This window comes from Biomphalaria glabrata, chromosome 11, assembly GCF_947242115.1.
Source record: "Biomphalaria glabrata chromosome 11, xgBioGlab47.1, whole genome shotgun sequence".
Classification (NCBI taxonomy): domain Eukaryota; kingdom Metazoa; phylum Mollusca; class Gastropoda; family Planorbidae; genus Biomphalaria; species Biomphalaria glabrata.
In genome coordinates this window covers 5,793,094-5,811,089 of record NC_074721.1, presented here as the reverse complement: position 1 = coordinate 5,811,089, position 17,996 = coordinate 5,793,094, and the positions used below count along the sequence as shown (strand labels likewise).

General features: G+C 35.3%; 1 protein-coding gene across 3 annotated transcripts; it reads right to left on the bottom strand.

Annotated features, from left to right (window-relative positions):
* Positions 1-2,492: 2,492 nt before the first annotated feature.
* Positions 2,493-17,741, bottom strand: LOC129921837 (uncharacterized). Of its 3 annotated transcripts, none has more exons than XM_056004977.1 (2): positions 17,224-17,741; positions 2,493-4,053 (listed from the first exon to the last, which is right to left on the bottom strand). In XM_056004977.1, exons 1-2 carry the CDS (start codon positions 17,376-17,378, stop codon positions 2,703-2,705), a joined length of 1,506 nt encoding a protein of 501 aa, XP_055860952.1. In that variant the 5' UTR covers positions 17,379-17,741; the 3' UTR covers positions 2,493-2,702. The 3 variants fall into 3 exon arrangements, with proteins under 3 accessions (XP_055860952.1, XP_055860954.1, XP_055860953.1); XM_056004979.1 differs by lacking the exon at positions 17,224-17,741 and adding an exon at positions 8,016-8,118; XM_056004978.1 differs by lacking the exon at positions 2,493-4,053 and adding an exon at positions 8,446-9,773.
* Between the last annotated feature and the right edge of the window lie 255 nt (positions 17,742-17,996).

Sequence of the window (17,996 nt, the reverse complement as noted above, 5' to 3'; positions counted from 1 at the left end):
TTCATTTTCAGGGAAAAAAAAAATTAATGCTGAAGAATTTTAAAAGATCTAAAATATCATGATATCGGATTTTCAAGTTTTCTGGTTTTTGTCATATAAATGGGACGGATAGACGGACGGACGGACGGAACGAACAAAACTAATATCTGCTATTCCTCTTTCGAGAGCACCTAGCGCCTACTAAATCAATTAAAACATGGAATAGCTTGACGTATTTACGTTAGCATAGTGGAGCACAATCAGATCTTCTCAAGTCTGGTGACAAAAAAAAATACATTGGTTTCCGAGTGATCCAGTGGCTAAAAATAGAAGCATGACTAGCTAGACTCTTTTCACTTCCGAATAGGTCACTAAGCTTTTCTCCACCTAGGAGTCAATCGCTACTAATGCAGAAGACAATATAATCAATATGACGTAAGTTTGTTTATGTTTATGATAGATTATCGTCTTCCATGAACTTGGCACAATGGAAAAGGATGTAGTTATGTCCTCAGCCAATGTTAATACTGCTGGTACGTGACATTTTGGCGACGCCGTTTTGGCGACGGGACGTTTTGGCACGAGATATCATTTGACGATAATTTAATAAGTACCTAGCTTTTATAACAATGTTTATTTTACTCTACCATAATATTGTATGTATAGTATGAATTCTAACACCGTTCAGTGAATTGTTTGTTTTTTTTAATTATAAAGGTTTTTCTTATTTCATGACTATAGGCCTATAATAAGTCAGATTCCTGAATGGTAATGACATGCTATATGTGAGTTCTGCTAATCGCACTGGATGACAATTTTTGGATTTCTTTCCAAAAGATTTTTTTTTATTTGACATTAGTGTAATATACGAACTAGCTAAGTGTCACACTTTAATATAACAAATACCATGTTAACATCTAAAGCTCTATTATGCTGAATGACGACAATAACTCCACACATAGTAAAGATCAAGACACGGAATGTGGTCAGTACAAACTCTAACGTGAAAAGATATATTTTTAGAAATTGGGTAGGGGTGATTTGGGTGACACATCTCGTATTGACGCAGGTAGAGTTAAACAAATGAAGACAAGACCAGCACCGAGCACTGGTCGTTGGCGTCATGCGTCTGGCGATCATCTCCTTGGAAATGGTCATTACATGTGACACCTATCCCGCCCCCTCTCTTCTGCTCACATTTCACTCCTTGTATATACTCTTTCCTCCACCCCTCCCCTCTCTCACGCGAATTTCGTTTTTAATTTTAAAGAAATATCTTAAAAACCTTATTTGAAAATAAAAGTGTGCCTCTTAATAAACACACATACACAAGCCAAAATGTTTATTAAAGAAAATGATGCAAAAAACAAACACACATTTACATTTAGTACCTGAAAAATATGTCTTTACACAAATGCTAATGCAAAACATAGATACGAATAATTCTTTTAAAAGAAATAATGCAATAAACGTACATAATGTATTTCGCGCCAAAACGTACCGTCGCCAAAACGGCTTGCGCCAAAACGACCTTCGCGCCAAAACGGCGGGGCCAAAACGGCGTCGCCAAAACGTCCTGCTTCGGCTGGCAGCCACATATGTTATTGTTTTATTGATATAGAGATGGACAGATAAATAGATGTAAATATATAAAAATATGTATATATACAGAGAGAGAGAGAGAGAGAGAGATACATAGATATTAAGAAAGATAGATAAATAGATACATGAATAGATAAATATATAAATAGATAGATAGATAAAAAGATAGATAGATAGATAGATAGATAGATAGATAGATAGATAGATAAATATATATATATATATATATATATATATATATATATTGATTGATTGATTGATATATTTATATAAATATATAGATAAAAAATAGATAGATAGATTGATAAATATATATATATATATATATATATATATATATATATATATATATATATATATATATATATATATATACAGAGAGAGAGAGAGAGAGATACATATATATTAAGAAAGATAGATAAATAGATTAATATATAAATAGATAAATAAATATACAAATAGATAGATAAATAAAAAAATAGATAGATACATAGATAGATAGTTATATAGATACATGGAGATATACTGATAAATAAATAGATATATAGATAGATAGATAGATAGATAGATAGATAGATAGATAGATAGATAGATAGATAGATTGATTGATTGATTGATTGATATAAATATATAGACATATAGATAATAGATAGATAGATAGATTGAAAAATAGATAGATTGAAAAATAGATAAATAGATAGATAGATAGATAGATAGATAGATAGATATATAGATAGATAGATAGATAGATAGATTGATTGATTGATTGATTGATTGATTGATTGATATAAATATATAGACATAAAGATAACAGATAGATAGATAGATAGATTGAAAAATAAATAGATAGATAGATAGATAGATAGATAGATAGATAGATAGATAGATAGATAGATAGATACATTGATAGATAGATAGAGAGAGAGAGATAGATAGATAAATAGAGATAGATAGATAGATAAATAGATAGATAGATAGATAGAAATGGATACATAGACAGATAGATATACAAATAGCGGTACAGTTTATGGAAAAACATTTGCACCTAACTATACTGACCACAAATGTTAGCCAGTGTTGTTGTTTTTTTTTTTATTTTCCATATTACAATATCCAGAAATTTAAAAAATTGTAATCATTTCGATTTGTTGAATCAAAATGTTTTGAGCTAAATCTGTTTGATTAAATCTAAAATTTGGTTCATTTGAAGGCTCAACTAGTTCAACCAAGGAATAAGGACTTGTAGTCAAAGTATCTTTTCCCAACGTTTGAGAATCTTTGGCCAATGTATAATCAGAATTGTTTTGTTCGTAGATATCAGAGCTTCTTGGCGAGATCAAACTTTTGTCTGGAATGTGACAATTGTAATCAACTGCATCTATCCTCAGCTGGTCTCGGAGTCTGTTGTACTCTGTCGTGTCTGGTTCATTGATATCTTTGTTTGCATTATCGCATGTTGACTTCTTCAACTTGGCCTGCTCAGTTTTAGAACCATCGCTGTATTTGGATGTGTTGGTAGCTAAAGAGGTTCCACAGATTTCCCAGGATGGAAGGGCGTCAGAGATTGAACAGTCGTTGTAAATGTGGGACTCCCCATCAAAACAGATGTTTGTAGTACTGTGAGATACATTGGTATTCCCTTGAGTCGTGTAGCTCTTTGCATTGCCACTGCTGCAATGGCTCACTGTTGTATCGGTAAAGCATGAACACGTTTGTCCCATTCTTTGCCTGAAACTCTTGCTAAGAAAACACAGAATCACAAGTATAGTGATAACAATGAGACAAATCAAGACAGAGATAAGTATAGTTTCGGTATTTAATTTGTGTTTTTTGTTTTTTCCATTATCTCGTTTATCTTTTTTATCGTCATGTAATGTGGGAGTGGTAATTGTCTTGGTGAGCAATGATTTGTTTGTTGAGGAAGTAGTCGTAGTAGACGAGTACCATGGGTTATGTTTTGAGGACGTAGGCCTGGTAGACGGGTACGGTGAGTTACTTTTTGAGAACGTAGGCCTAGTAGTCCGGTACGATGAGTTACTTTTTGAGGACGTAGGTCTAGTAGACTGGTACGATAAGTTACATTTTAAGAACGTAGGCCTGGTAGATGCTTCATTATAACAATGTACAAAACATTTTCTATCCCCAGTTTCTTCACAGACATAAGTCAGTTTTGAACTACGTAAATAATCTGACTCATGTTTCCATTGTATGTTAAATACTCCGTTACAGCCAGACATTACAGTACAGTTATTTTGGGGTCTTAAACAGACAATACTGGAACATTTCTTTGTAGTATCTTCACATTTCTCTTGGAAATCACATTCAAACGTAGGAGTCTCTAGCCACTTTGTTATAGTCTTTTCACATCTTATACCATTGGATTGAAATTCTCGAAAATTTCCTGAAGTCCTGGTTTCGTTTAAGTTGAGTGTGCAGAGACTTGTTAATTTATTTCTCATGCAGTCAAAAAACCTGCAAATTATACAACATTTTTTGGTCTTAAATGACTTTATTTTTTTTTTTAAAGTGAATACAAAGTAGAAAAAAATAAGTGATAGCTGTAACGAACAGATGAGACTCTTTAAACCCTACTCCAACACAGGACTACAAGTAGTAGATTATAAGAATTTTATTCTGTAATTCTGATCAACAGATAATAACATCAGCCAGGAAAACCAACGACTTTGCAGAGTTTAGGTCATTGATTAACTTGCATGGCAAGATTGAAGAATGAAATGTGTAGGACGTAATTATCTTCTTTTTTGAAGTAACGTCTGTAATGAATATAATAATATAAGATCCTTATTTCCACTAGACCTACTCCATTTTTATGTCCTCTTCCTTCTTCCTCTTTCAACGCGCATTCGCACCATCACACATTCTCACTTCGCTGCACACCTTTCTACAATCACACTATACTGCGCATCATTACACATTCACACTTCGCTGTGCACCATTCCACATTCACACTTAGCACCATTCCAAATTCACACTTCGCTCCGCACAATTCCAAATTCACACTTCGCTCCGCACAATTCCAAATTCACACTACGCTGCGCACCATTCCACATTCACACTTCACTGCGCACCATTCCACAATCACACTTCGCTGCGCACCATTCCACATTCACACTTCGCTGCGCACCATTCCACACTCACACTTCGTTGCGCACATTTCTCCCCTCCCAGTATGTTCGCCAATTTTAATATATATCGAATGTACATCACACGGTTTCCTAAAATAATAATAGTAATATAAAATTAATAGCACTATTAATTACATTAGTATCAATGACATCTAGATTCGTCTATTAAAGCCTGTTCAAAATACAGTCATTCCAGCCGTTGAACACGTAACAACAGTCAATAAGACATAAAGATGATTTTTTTTACATACAAAGCTTATAAGCTAAGACATTTTTTAATCTAACTAAATACCGACTTCTATAATGAAGATGATGTTTATTCGTTTCCTTAAATCGTCTTTAAAAGTTCGCTTTAACAAGAAATTTTATTTTATCTAACAGAATAGAAAAATTACACAATTTTTAGCGGCCCCCGAAAGGGGAAAAGACGCTATTAGTTTTGTGTGAAACGTCTGTCCGTCTGTCCCGTTTAGATCTCGTAAACTAGAAAAGATATTGAAAATCGGACATCACAATATTTTAGACCATTCAAAGTTTTGATGCAACGGCTACTTTTTTTTTCTAAAAGCGAAAAATCTAATTTTTAAAATCAGTTATGCAAGTTTTTATTAAAGAGAAAAAGCTAATTAGTATACATTATAAGTTAGACCTAATTTATAACGAATAGTAATCTTATAAACTTTATTTTCCTGCACTTTTTTTTTTTTATTGCAATGTAGATATTTTGGGATTCGAATAAGAGTAATTACAATACATCAGTTAGGCCAGGGGAGGCGCGGTGGCTGAGCGGTAAAGCGCTTGGCTTCCGAACCGGGGGTCCTGGGCTCGAATCCTGGTGAAGACTGGGATTTTTAACTTTGGAATCTTTGGGCGCCTCTGAGTCCACTCAGCTCTAATGGGTACCTGACATTAGTTGGGGGAAAATAAAGGCGGTCGGCCATTGTGCTGGCTACATGACACCCTCGTTAACCGTAGGCCACAAAAACAGATGAACATTATCTGCCCTATAGACCACAAGGTCTAAAAGGGGAACTAGTTAGGCCAGGTTCACATCTAACTTAACATTCACTTTCACCTATCCTTTGATCTGCTGGACCGTTGGGGCACTACACAAGATCTGTTAACCTTCTTTCTTCATTCTTATCTCTCATTTGTCTTTGATATAATTTCATTCGGATGTTCTATCTGAAAATATTGAAGCCTGCCTGAGTGGACCACTTCGGGGGCCGATTTTGAGTTTGTGTTTCCACACAAACTGTCTTTTGTAACCTTTTTTTGTTTGTTTATGAGTATTCATGACGTTTTAATAATTTCAGGGGATTTCCAGTACTTGTTGATATATTTTGCAATTACAGAAGATTTCCAGGAGGCCCTAAAAAAATCCTGCTATCACATACGTTGTAATGGTTTAATATAATAATTTACGTATAGAATTAGCGTGGGGCCTATGAAAGTGCGGGGCCCACTGGAACCGCATAGGTTACAGTTGTTTAAGTCCGGCCCTTTATCTCTTCTATCTTAACTAATTTTTGTTTTTGTTTCTATCATCAACCTCAAATTTTCTTACTTTCCATTTTTTTTTTTACTTTTTTAAATATTAGTGCCATAGTCACATCGCCATTTATTCACAACATAGTTAACCAAAACTGTTTGCAAACATTTTTACTTTAACCAGCGTGATGACCATTGTTGGCACGGTACACCCTATGCACCCTATACTGTAGTTTTGTGCCTATGTGAGCCCAGAATGTTTATTTGCACACGAGCAAGCCATTCCAGCTGAAGCCCTGTACGAGTTGCCTTGTTTTATTTTTAAGTACCTGGGAAGGTGCCTTCATATACCTAATAGGATTAAGAATTATATATATAGTTTGTCCATCGTGGTTCGATGATGACCACTTTGTCATCCAGGGGGCTGAGGGCTTTGCACTGGGGTTTTATGCCTCGTCATGTGGCTGGTGAGACCTGGTGAGTCCGGAATGTTCGGCCGCACACTGGGCAGGTTATTCCAGCTGGAGCTAGTGTCATTGGCCTAGCTTTTCTTCTCTGGCGTTTTTCTTCTGCCAGCGTTGTTCTTTTTTCCTCAACAACCTGTGCGCCAGTTTTCACAGCACGACGCCATGATGCTTTGTCATGTGCCTCTGTCTCCCAGGTGCCTGGGATCTATGCTGAACGTCTTCAGAAAAGCTTTGAGGGTGTCCCTGAAGCGCTTTCTTTGACCACCTTGCGAGCGCTTTCCTTTGCTTAGTTGGCCATACAAGAGTCGTTTAGGGATGCGGTGGTCTTCCATTCTGTAGACGTGACCTGCCCATCGCAGCTGGAACTGCATCAGGATTGTGTGGATGCTTCGCTCTTCGAAGGACTTCTTTATCTAGTATTTTGTCTTGCCATTTGACATTTTGTATTTTTCTCAGACATGTCATGTGGAAGTGGTTCAGTTTCTTTGCATGTTTACTGTACACTGTCCATGTTTCTGAGGCATAGAGCAATGTAGAGAGGATGACGGCTCTATAGACCCCTAGCTTTGTGTTTGTGGTGATACCACGTCTGTCTCAGACATTATTAGACAGTCTGCCACAGGTCGATTTCACAATCGATTTTTCCATTTCTGGAGAGTGTGCTGCCAAGATTTGTGAATTTGTCCAACGCGTTTATATCCTGTCCATTTATAGTGATGCTTGGATCCGAGTAGGCTTTCCCAGGAGCAGGTAGATATAAGACTTCAGTCTTGTTTGTATTGATGGTAAGGCTGTAGATATAAGACTTCAGTCTTGTTTGTATTGATGGTAAGGCTAAGTCTGAGCATGCTCTTGAGAAGTCACTGACGATGCTCTACAGATCGTTTTCAGAGCAGGCATTTAGGGCACAGTCGTCAGCAAATAGCAAGTCTCTGATTACTGCTGGATTTGTTTTTGATTTTGCTTTAAGCCGCCTCGGGTTGAATGGGCCACCATCAAATCTGTATGATATATTTATCCCGTTGTTTTCTCTATTTGTGAATTCATATTCAGAATTAAATAATGTATGAATCATACAAGTATATTTCACTCGTCTTAAAACCAAAATATACGTTTTCTAAAACGCTGTAGAAGATATATTTTTAATTAACAGAAATAGCTGTACGATTTTTATTAATCTGGGGTTGAGAGTTACATTTCTATTTTGTCTAGACATTAAAACTGCATCTATTTCCATAATATGTGTCTCTATAATAAATACAATTAAGTCTCTATTGTATTATATTTAAATGATGTTTTAAAAAAGCTTTAACGCAAAGAGAATAAATACCTGTCCCAGTCGTGGTCCGTAGTGTTTATTTTAACCAAACCAGAAGCAATCGTATTTATCTCTAATAGAACTTCTGCATTAATGGCATCTCCAGTAAATTATATGTTAATGCAGGCCAGATTAGTTATTTAAGGTATTCTGTACAAAGGCTTCATTGTTTAAAAATAAGATAGATAAATATATATATATATATATATATATATATATATATATATATATATATATATATATATAGATAGATAGATAGATAGATAGATAGATAGATAGATATAGATATAGGTATAGATATAGATATTTATATACAAGATAGATAGGTAGATAGTTAAATAGATAAATACATAGATAAAAGATACAAAATACATACATATATACATAGATACATGGAGACTGATAAATAAATAGATAGATACATAATTAGATGTGTCGATAGATAGATAGATAGATAGATAGATAGATAGATAGATATACATATAAGGGTATAGTTTATGGAAAAACATTTGCAACTAACTATACTGTCCACAATTGTTAGTCAGTGCTTTTTTTTTATTTCCCTTATTACAATATCCAGAACTTTAAAAAGTTGTAATCCTTTCGATTTGTTGAATCAAAATGTTTTGAGCTAAATCTGTTTGATTAAATCTAAAATTTGGTTCATTTGAAGGCTCAACTAGTTTAACCAAAGAATAAGGACTTGTAGTCAAAGTATCTTTTCCCAACGTTTGAGAATCTTTGGCCAATGTATAATCAGAATTGTTTTGTTCGTAGATATCAGAGCTTCTTGGCGAGATCAAACTTTTGTCTGGAATGTGACAATTGTAATCATCTGAAGCTATCCTCGTCTGGTCTCGGAGTCTGCTGTACTCTGTCGTGTCTGGTTCATTGATATCTTTGTTTGCATTATCGCATGTTGCCTTCTTCAACTTGGCCTGCTCAATTTGAGAACCTTCGCTGTATCTGGATGTGTTGGTAGATGTAGAGCTGACACTTATTTCAACTGATGGAAGGTCATCCGTGATTGAACAGTCATTGTAAATGTGGAACTCCGCATCAAAACAGATGTTTGTTGTACTTTGAGATACATTGGTATTTTTTTGAGTCGTGTTCATCATGCCACTGCTGCTTTGACTCACTGCTCCACGGGTGACTGTGGAGTTGGCTTTCTCAATTCTGTGCTTGAAAAACTTGTAAAGAAGGCACACCATCACAAGTAGGGCGATAATGATAAGACACACACAAACCATGACAGCCGTAATTATTGTATCAATTGTGTGTGTGTGTTGTTCGTTTTCTCCCTTATTTCTTCCATGGCCATGGAATGCAATACTTCTTTCCATTGACTTCCTGCATTTGCGTTGCAATGAGATGTTTCTTGAGAAATTAGGCCTAGTAAATGTTTGCTTATAACAATGGACAAAACATTTTTTAGCTTCAGTTTCTTCACAAACGTTAGACCAATTCGAACTACTTAGGTATTCGGACTGGTCTTTCCATTGTATGTAAAATAGTCCTTCACAGCCGGACATTAAAGTACAGTTATTTTTGGGTCTCAAACAGACAATACTGTAAGATTTATCAGTAATGTTGTCACATTTCTCTCGAAAACCACATTCAAATGTAGGATTTTCTAGCCACTTAATTGCAGTCTTCACACATCTTGTGCCATTTGATTGAAATAGTTGAAATTTTCCTGAAGTTCCGGTTTCGTTTAAGTAGAGTTCGAAGAGACGAGTTAATTTATTTCTCAGACAGTCAAAAGACCTGCGAATTATACAACATTGGTTGGTCTTAAATGGCATTTTATAAAAAAGAAAAGTAAATACAAAGAAGAAAAAAGTGATAATTGTCAAGAGCCGATGAGACTCTTTTAATCACACTCGAACACAGAACTACAAGTCGCAGATTAAGAAAACTTCATGTAAATCTGTTAATGAATAATAATGTCAGTCAGAAAAATCAACGATTAAGCAGAGTTTAAGTCATTGATTAACATGCATGACTAGATTGACACATGATATGCGTAGGACGTAATTATCTTCTTTTTTGAAGTAACGTCCGTAACATATAAGTTAAGATACAATAAGATCCTCATTCCCACTTCGTCATTTTTCTTTTTTTTTTTTCCTCTTTCAACACGCATTCGCACCATTCCACATTCACACAACGATATGCACCATTCCACATTTACACTACGCTTTTCACCATTCTACATTCACACTACGCTGCTCACCATTCCACATTTACACTACGATATGCACCATTCCACATTCACGCTACGCTGCGCACCATTCCACATTCACAATATGCTGCGCACCATTCCACATTCACGCTACGCTGCGCACAATTCCACATTCACAATACGCTGCGCACCATTCCACATTCACAATACGCTGCGCACCATTCCACATTCAAACTACGCTGCGCACCATTCCATATTCACAATACGCTGCGCACCATTCCACATTCACGCTACGCTGCGCACCATTCAACATTCACAATATGCTGCGCACCATTCCACATTTACACTACGCTGCGCACCACTCCACACTCAAACTACGGTTCCCTCCCCCTTCCTTTCTATATTTGACAATTTCGATATATACTGAACTTACATCAGACGTTTCCTAAAAATAATTATAATCTTAATTACATCTACATTCGTCTATTAAAGCACACACAAAGCACAATCATTAAAGACACTGCATACATAACAAAAGTCAATAAGACATAAAGATGATTTTTTTAATACAAAGTTAAGAGTTAAGACAATTTATTTTCTAATATAACTAAATAATGACTTTGTTACGTTTTCATATTGGATGAGACTCTTTAGACATGTAAACGACAAATCACAGTTATAAATACTTTAATCTTTATTAACACTGAAAACACTTTCTTGTTCATAGTCCTCCATTTCGGTTCTTCTCTCCTTTCAACACGCAATCGCACCTTTTCACATTCACACTAAGATGCGCACGTAACACCCCCCCCCCCCTGTTTAACAAGTTCGATGCACATCGAACGTCCAAAATACAAATCACTGAATATATTATTAGACTATTCCAAGTTAAAACAAATCGGTAACATATATAATACCATAATGTAATAATTACACAAAATCAAACACAATGTCATGTTAATACCAATACAATTCCAACATGGAATAACAATTATATTCATCACAATAATAACTGTTATTATGAGCAATTGTGACCACTTCTGTTAACATATATCTATAAGTAATGATATTTCTATTAATACAACTCCCCACTCATAATCGTATGCCTGTACAAAACACCATCATTCCAGTCGCAATCAAATAGTTAACAAACAAAGTCTATCTTGCTCCATGCATATTGTAACAACAATATTCAATTCATTACACATATATTTATTCATTGTAGAATAGAACAATAATTAATGTACATCATTCCCACCTTTTCTAATCATATCTATATAATTCTAACATTATTGACATGCCATCCTTTCCGCTTCCCTCCTTTGCAATGATGTCCCATTGTGATCCTACTACCTAACGATCTAGCTGTACTGTTTTCTAGGCTGCTAATATCCCTCTCTTTTCTCGTATACGCCTCTTCACTATTGTACCTTGAATCCTTAATTCTAATTAATTGTTGACACTGTCTTCTAATATGCCCCCTTCTCCCACAATTAAAGCATAAGATGTATGGACTTGTACGTCTGTATGTGGGTTTAAATCGCTTTCCCTGTACCACTGATTGCCTTACTTTACTTTGATTTGGACCCATTCCTATTGCATTGCTTTCTACCTTATCTGTTAATTCTTTCTTCTCGTGCTCTCTGCTACCCATGTCATCTGATGTATGAGATCTTATGTCTTCTTCCAGATCCCCATTTTTACCTCGCGTAGACTTTATCCCATAATATTTCTTCCAATTCTCAATCTCCCTTACTGAACATATTTTCACCCCATGGATATTCCCAATAATTAAATCTATCTCACCCTGATCTACAACACAAGCTTCCACTGTCCCCTTAACATACGGTGTGTCTATACTAACTTTAGCAATCGGTAATTGTACAATATTCCCATTAAACATAACACACTTCCTAGATTCGCCTGTATATTCATGGTCTTCCACTAAATTCTTATTCACTCCAATAATAGTGCTCCTAGTATCCCTGATGGTCTTGGCTGCCTTGTTCCCTACGAATGTCTGAAAAATCTCCAATGTTCCAGTATCAGATGACAATGATAAGCCTTGCTCTATTCTACCTTTCTCCCAGTCCTTTCTTTCCTGTCTGTTTCCTTGATATCTTCCGTTGCGGCTATCATTTTGTCTTTCATATGTACCACTTCTATACTGTCTATCATGTGTCTCCCTTGTTCTGTGAGAGTTATTCTGTGTCTCACATGTTCTGTTAAAGGCAACTATTTCTTCTATATCACTGCCTCTAGATAATTTCTTCTCGGGATGTGCCACTTTATAAGCCCTTATCAGTCTTACTATGTCTTCTATGGATTTCGGTTTCCTCTCCAACAGAAATATTTTTAATTCCTCCTGACACTCGTACATCACTTTGTCCAGCATGAGAAATGTCTTAAGACTGTCAAAGGTTTTTTCTACCTCAGCGGTTTCTATCCAGTTATCGAAATGGCTGCTCATTTTGTCCAAGAAGGTCTGCGGGTCATCCTCTGGTTCTATCTCACAATTAACAAACTGTTGGCGATAGAAAGCTTCTGTTTTCCCGAAAGTTCGAAGTAGTTGTTCTTTCACAATGCTGTAGTTACTCTGGTTCATACATATTTTTGAAGGCACCTCCGCTGTAAATGATCTCGACAATAAGAATGTCCATTTGTCTTCAGGGTACTCCAATTCTCTCATTTCTATTTCGAACTTCTTCAAAAAAATGTCTATGTCCATTTTGTCTTCGTTGAATATCAAACCTTTATATTTTGCCAGTTTATTCCCTGTAGATTCACTCTTTCTTTTATCGTTCTCTTTTCCTTGGTCTGTTTTTAACTTTTTCTCTGCTGTCTCTTTTTCAAATGCTAATCTTTCTCTTTCAATGGCGACCAATTCATTTTTCTTTTCCCTTTCAATTGCTACTATCTCCTTATCCTTTTCTCTTTCTCTTTTGTCCTCCTTATCTAATCTCTCCTTTTCTTTGTCTCTTTCCATCGCTAATCTCTCCTTTTCTTTTTCCCTTTCTCTTTTGTCCTCCTTATCTAATCTCTCCTTTTCTTTGTCTCTTTCCATCGCTAATCTCTCCTTTTCTTTTTCTCTTTCCATCGCTAATCTCTCCCTCTCCATCAACCTTTCTTGTACGTATTTTCTTAGTTCTGCCCCTTCAAGCTCCAACAACCTTCCCTCTTCCTTCAACGCTGCTATCTCAGCTTTGTCCGCCATAGTCGATTACTAATAATATCGAATCGAATGTTCTCCTGTCTCTAGAGCTAGACTTTACTATCTCTACTGTCTGCTGACAGGAGATCCCCTGTGTATAGAGGGATACGTGGGTTTTACCTTTGCGTTGGGCGCCACTTGTTACGTTTTCATATTGGATGAGACTCTTTAGACATGTAAACGACAAATCACAGTTTATAAATACTTTAATCTTTATTAACACTGAAAACACTTTCTTGTTCATAGTCCTCCATTTCGGTTCTTCTCTCCTTTCAACACGCAATCGCACCATTTCACATTCACACTAAGATGCGCACGTAACAGACTTCTATAATGATGATGTTGTTTATTTGTTTCCTTTGATCAACATTAAGTTAACAAAATGAGCTTTATCTAACAGAATAAAAAAAATATAGGCTACTAAAAAGCTTTTTTTAGCGGCCCCCGTAAGGGGAAAAGACTCTATTAGTTTTTTGTGGCCTGATATTTTAGATCAAGTCTAGATCTAGATTGATGACTAATCTAGAGATCTAGTCTAGGTGTAGATCTAGACTCTAGATCTAGACTATATCATATCTAGAACTAGTCTAGATCTATATTCTTTTTATGTTCTAAATTCTGGATCTTGTCTACGACCTATTAACTATAAGATAAACAGAGGGATTATGAAAAGGATTAATATCTTCTACAAACGAAATAATTAGAAATATAATCTGGATCTAGAATTAGATCTAGCTACTAGACCTAGATCAAATAATTAATATTTTAATCTAAAATTAATCTAAGAAATACTAGTCACTCCTACTACTTCTTCTTCTTCTTCTAGCCAGCTTTATTGCTGCTGAGCTGTGAGCTCTTTTGCAGACTGTGCCAAGGAAAAAAAGTGTGCTGTTTTCTTCAGTTGTTCAGCACTGCCGTACAGGGTGTTGGTTATGTTGGGCTGTAGTGGAAGTAGGGTCTGCCTAAGGTGGATTAGGGAGGGGCATTCAAAGAGGATAGGGTTTACGGTTTCAAAGGGATGGGCGCATTGTCTGCAAAGGGGTAGTTGTGTGGAGTTTATTTTGTTCAGGTGGTAATTTAATAGTGGTGTGTGTCCTGTTCTTAGTTGGAAGATTGTAGATTGTTCTTTGCGGGGGAGGAAGTTAATACTGTCCAGTTTGTTAGGCGTAGTCATTTCTCTGTACATGGCTCTGCCTGTGTTTCCTGATGCCCATTGGTTGAGCCACTCGTCTTTGTGATTGTTGACTAACATTGACCTTAGGGTGAGGTAGTTAACAGGTCTATCTGGTTGTTCCATAGATGAACCTGCCTTTGATAGCTTATCTGCCTTTTCATTTCCCATGATGCCAATGTGTCCAGGGATCCACTGTAGTGTAATATTGATATTTAATTTTGATATCATCTGGTGGATTATCACAATGAGTGTTGTCAACTCTCTTGGGCTGTTTGAGGTGCTGCTGTTAAGTGCTTGCAGAGTAGATTGGGAGTCTGTAAAGACAACAATATCTGATGGTGGTTGAACTCCTTCATATAATTTGTTTTCCACTGTCTGGAGTGCTATGGTAATTGCCTCAATTTCGGCTTGGAAGTTCCCTACTACTAGATCTACATCTAGATCTCAAATCTAGATATAGAGTCTAGTCTAGTAGATATCTTAGTAACTCTAGATCTAGAGATTTTAGATTATTATAATTATGATTATAATTATATATGGGTATTTAGATCTATATACTCTAGTAGATAATACTAGATCTAGATCTAATAGATCTAGATAGTAGATATAAGTATAATTATAATAGAAGTAGAAGTAGATCTAATGTAGATTTAGTTAATTTAGTATTAGATCTAGTATAGTGACGACTATTATTAGTATTATGGTCATTATAGATCTATCATCTACGCATCTTAGGTCTTAGTATAATAAGTAATCTAGATATATAATATATATCTAGAGCTAATCTAGACTCTAATTCTAGAATAGTAGAATCTCTAAACTAATAGATCTAGTCTAATGATAATAAAGTAAAGTAATGTAGATTTCAATTAATAGATCTATATTATTGACTTATAATTTTAAACTTAGGCCTACATCTAGATCTAAGACTAAGACTACTAAGAGTTAGACTCTACTTAAGACTAAAATAATTAAATATTATATAGACTATTATGACTATAGATCTAATAGTAGTAATAGACTAGACTTCACTAGACTCTAACTCTAGATCTAGATCTAGTAAAAAGTTTTAAAATAAAAAGAGTCGACATTTCTTCTAGATCTATAGTAAAGCAAAATTATTTGCCTGCAGCTATACAGGAACACACTGGTGTTTAATAAAAAGCAGCAAAAAGTAGATCTATAGAAGCAAGGAATTATCAGGATTTATCAAGCAGCGAAACTTGCTAGAAATATAATGAACACGTTTTCTTTTTTCCTCGCCTTTCAAATACCTTGAATTGGCGGGAATAGCGACCATTATAGGGTAAAGGTCAACAGGCTTTGTAGTGACCTGTGCACCCTCTAGTTTATTCTCCTCTCTATTATTCATTACATATATTCTCCAAATTACATAGGTCTAAATTCTAAATATTTATTGGTATGTATGTTAAAAAAGTTTGAAAAATTTGTAATTAAACTTTATAGTTTGTAACTAAAAAAAAATAATTAAACTAGGATTTTAACTAAACTTTTTTTAAATTATACTTTGGCCTTTTTAACTATTTTTTTTTAGTTAAACTAAAAGTTAGCAACTTTTTAGTTACCTTTTGACCATCACTACCTACTAGTGGCTGTTCGCATGGAAAACCTGTCAAGTTTTGCAGGCTCATTTTTTTTTTAATTTCTTAATACGTCTACTCCAATAGACGATACTCCAAATCGAAATTGTTGGGAAGAAGTAGGTATCTTGGAGCAGTGGCGTCATTTGGGGAGGGGGCGAGGGTGTGGCCGCACCAGTCGACACCATTTTGGGGGTGGCAACCAAGTTGGAAAAATTATAACATGGCAAAAGCAGACTCATTGGAAAAGATAATAATAAAATCTCGAGATATATCATGGAGGAGTGGCGTCACCAGGTGGAGGGGGGTGCGAGAGGTGCGGTCAACATCGGTCGACACCATTTTGGGGGTGGCAACCAAGTTGGAAAAATTATAAAATGGCAAAATCAGACACAATAAAAAAGATAATAATAAAATCTCGAGATATATCTTGGATCAGTGGCGTCACTAGGGAGAAGGGGTGTGAGGGATGCGGTCCGCAACAGTCAACAGCTTTTCGGGGGCTAAAACCAAACTGGAAAAGTCCTGAGCTACCGCACTAGGTTCCACCGACACTGTATCGGGAGATTTCCATGCTGATCTTAGGTGATCACTTAACGCTACTTTACTTATTCCAGAAGAGTTGGAAGAGTCTAATCAAAGACGACTGCACTGCTTGCTTTAATGTGAAAAATAATGCCAAATTTTAAAAATATCTTTAAACGATCAAAACAAGAATATGGCTTGACTCTATTACTCGTCCATTTGTGAATTTGATGGGGACGCCTCTCTTTGTAATTTTTTTTTTAAATTAACTTTTGAAAATATCTTACAATAACTAATCGAATTAAGATTTCAATTATTTACAAGTCATGCAAGATATCTTTTGAATTAACAGACTTTGAGCACATCGCTCTGGGATATCGAGTTGCATTTTAATTTTGTCTAGACATCAAAACTGCATCTCTTTCCATAATAAATGTCTCTAAAACTACATCTAAATTGGTCTGCTTTGTATTGTATTAAAATAATGTTTTAAAATGCTTTAACGCAAAGAAAATAAATACCTGTCCCAGTCGTTGACGCTAGTGTTTACTTTTACCAAGCCAAAACGCATCGTATTCATCTCTAATAGCACTTCTTCACTAATGGCATCTCCAGTAAATTCTATGACAATGCAGGCCAAGTAAGTTATATAACGTATTCTGTTCCAAGGCTCCATTGCATAAGAAATAAAATATTAACACTTTCTTATGTATACAAAGAGAAACAATGAAACCAGAAAAATATAAATTCTAAAAATTTTTTTCTATGACTTAAGAATTACAAATGAATTCAAAATTTAAAAAAAAAAATGATATCTTCGTAAAATAATACACAAATTTACAAGACAATCTACAATTTATATCGAAACTGCGCATCGTTGTTACATATTATGCCTGAGGGCTACTAATGAGTAAAAGTAGTCCACATTTCTGCATCGAAGATTTGTTGGACATGTGAAAGAATATCCACTCGACATTTTAATGTGATTGTTGAAGACGATAAATTTCGTTACATCCGGAAATCAGGTCGTCGAAGCTTTGGCCAGCCATTTTGTTTTTGTTTTGTTTTAGCTTTCAGTTGAACCGAAACTCGAAAAACATTAAAAATACTTTAAAAAAAAAAAGACACTACCTTCTTTCTTCAACTTAATGAACAATTGTGTTTTTATTGTAAAGATTAATTAATTTAACCCTCTCCCCTTCTCCCAGAGAGAGAATCCAGCGAGCGATTTTCCTGAATATTAGTTAATTAAGTTAATTAAACTCTTGAGTCAGTAAAGCCTTACTCTCGAAAA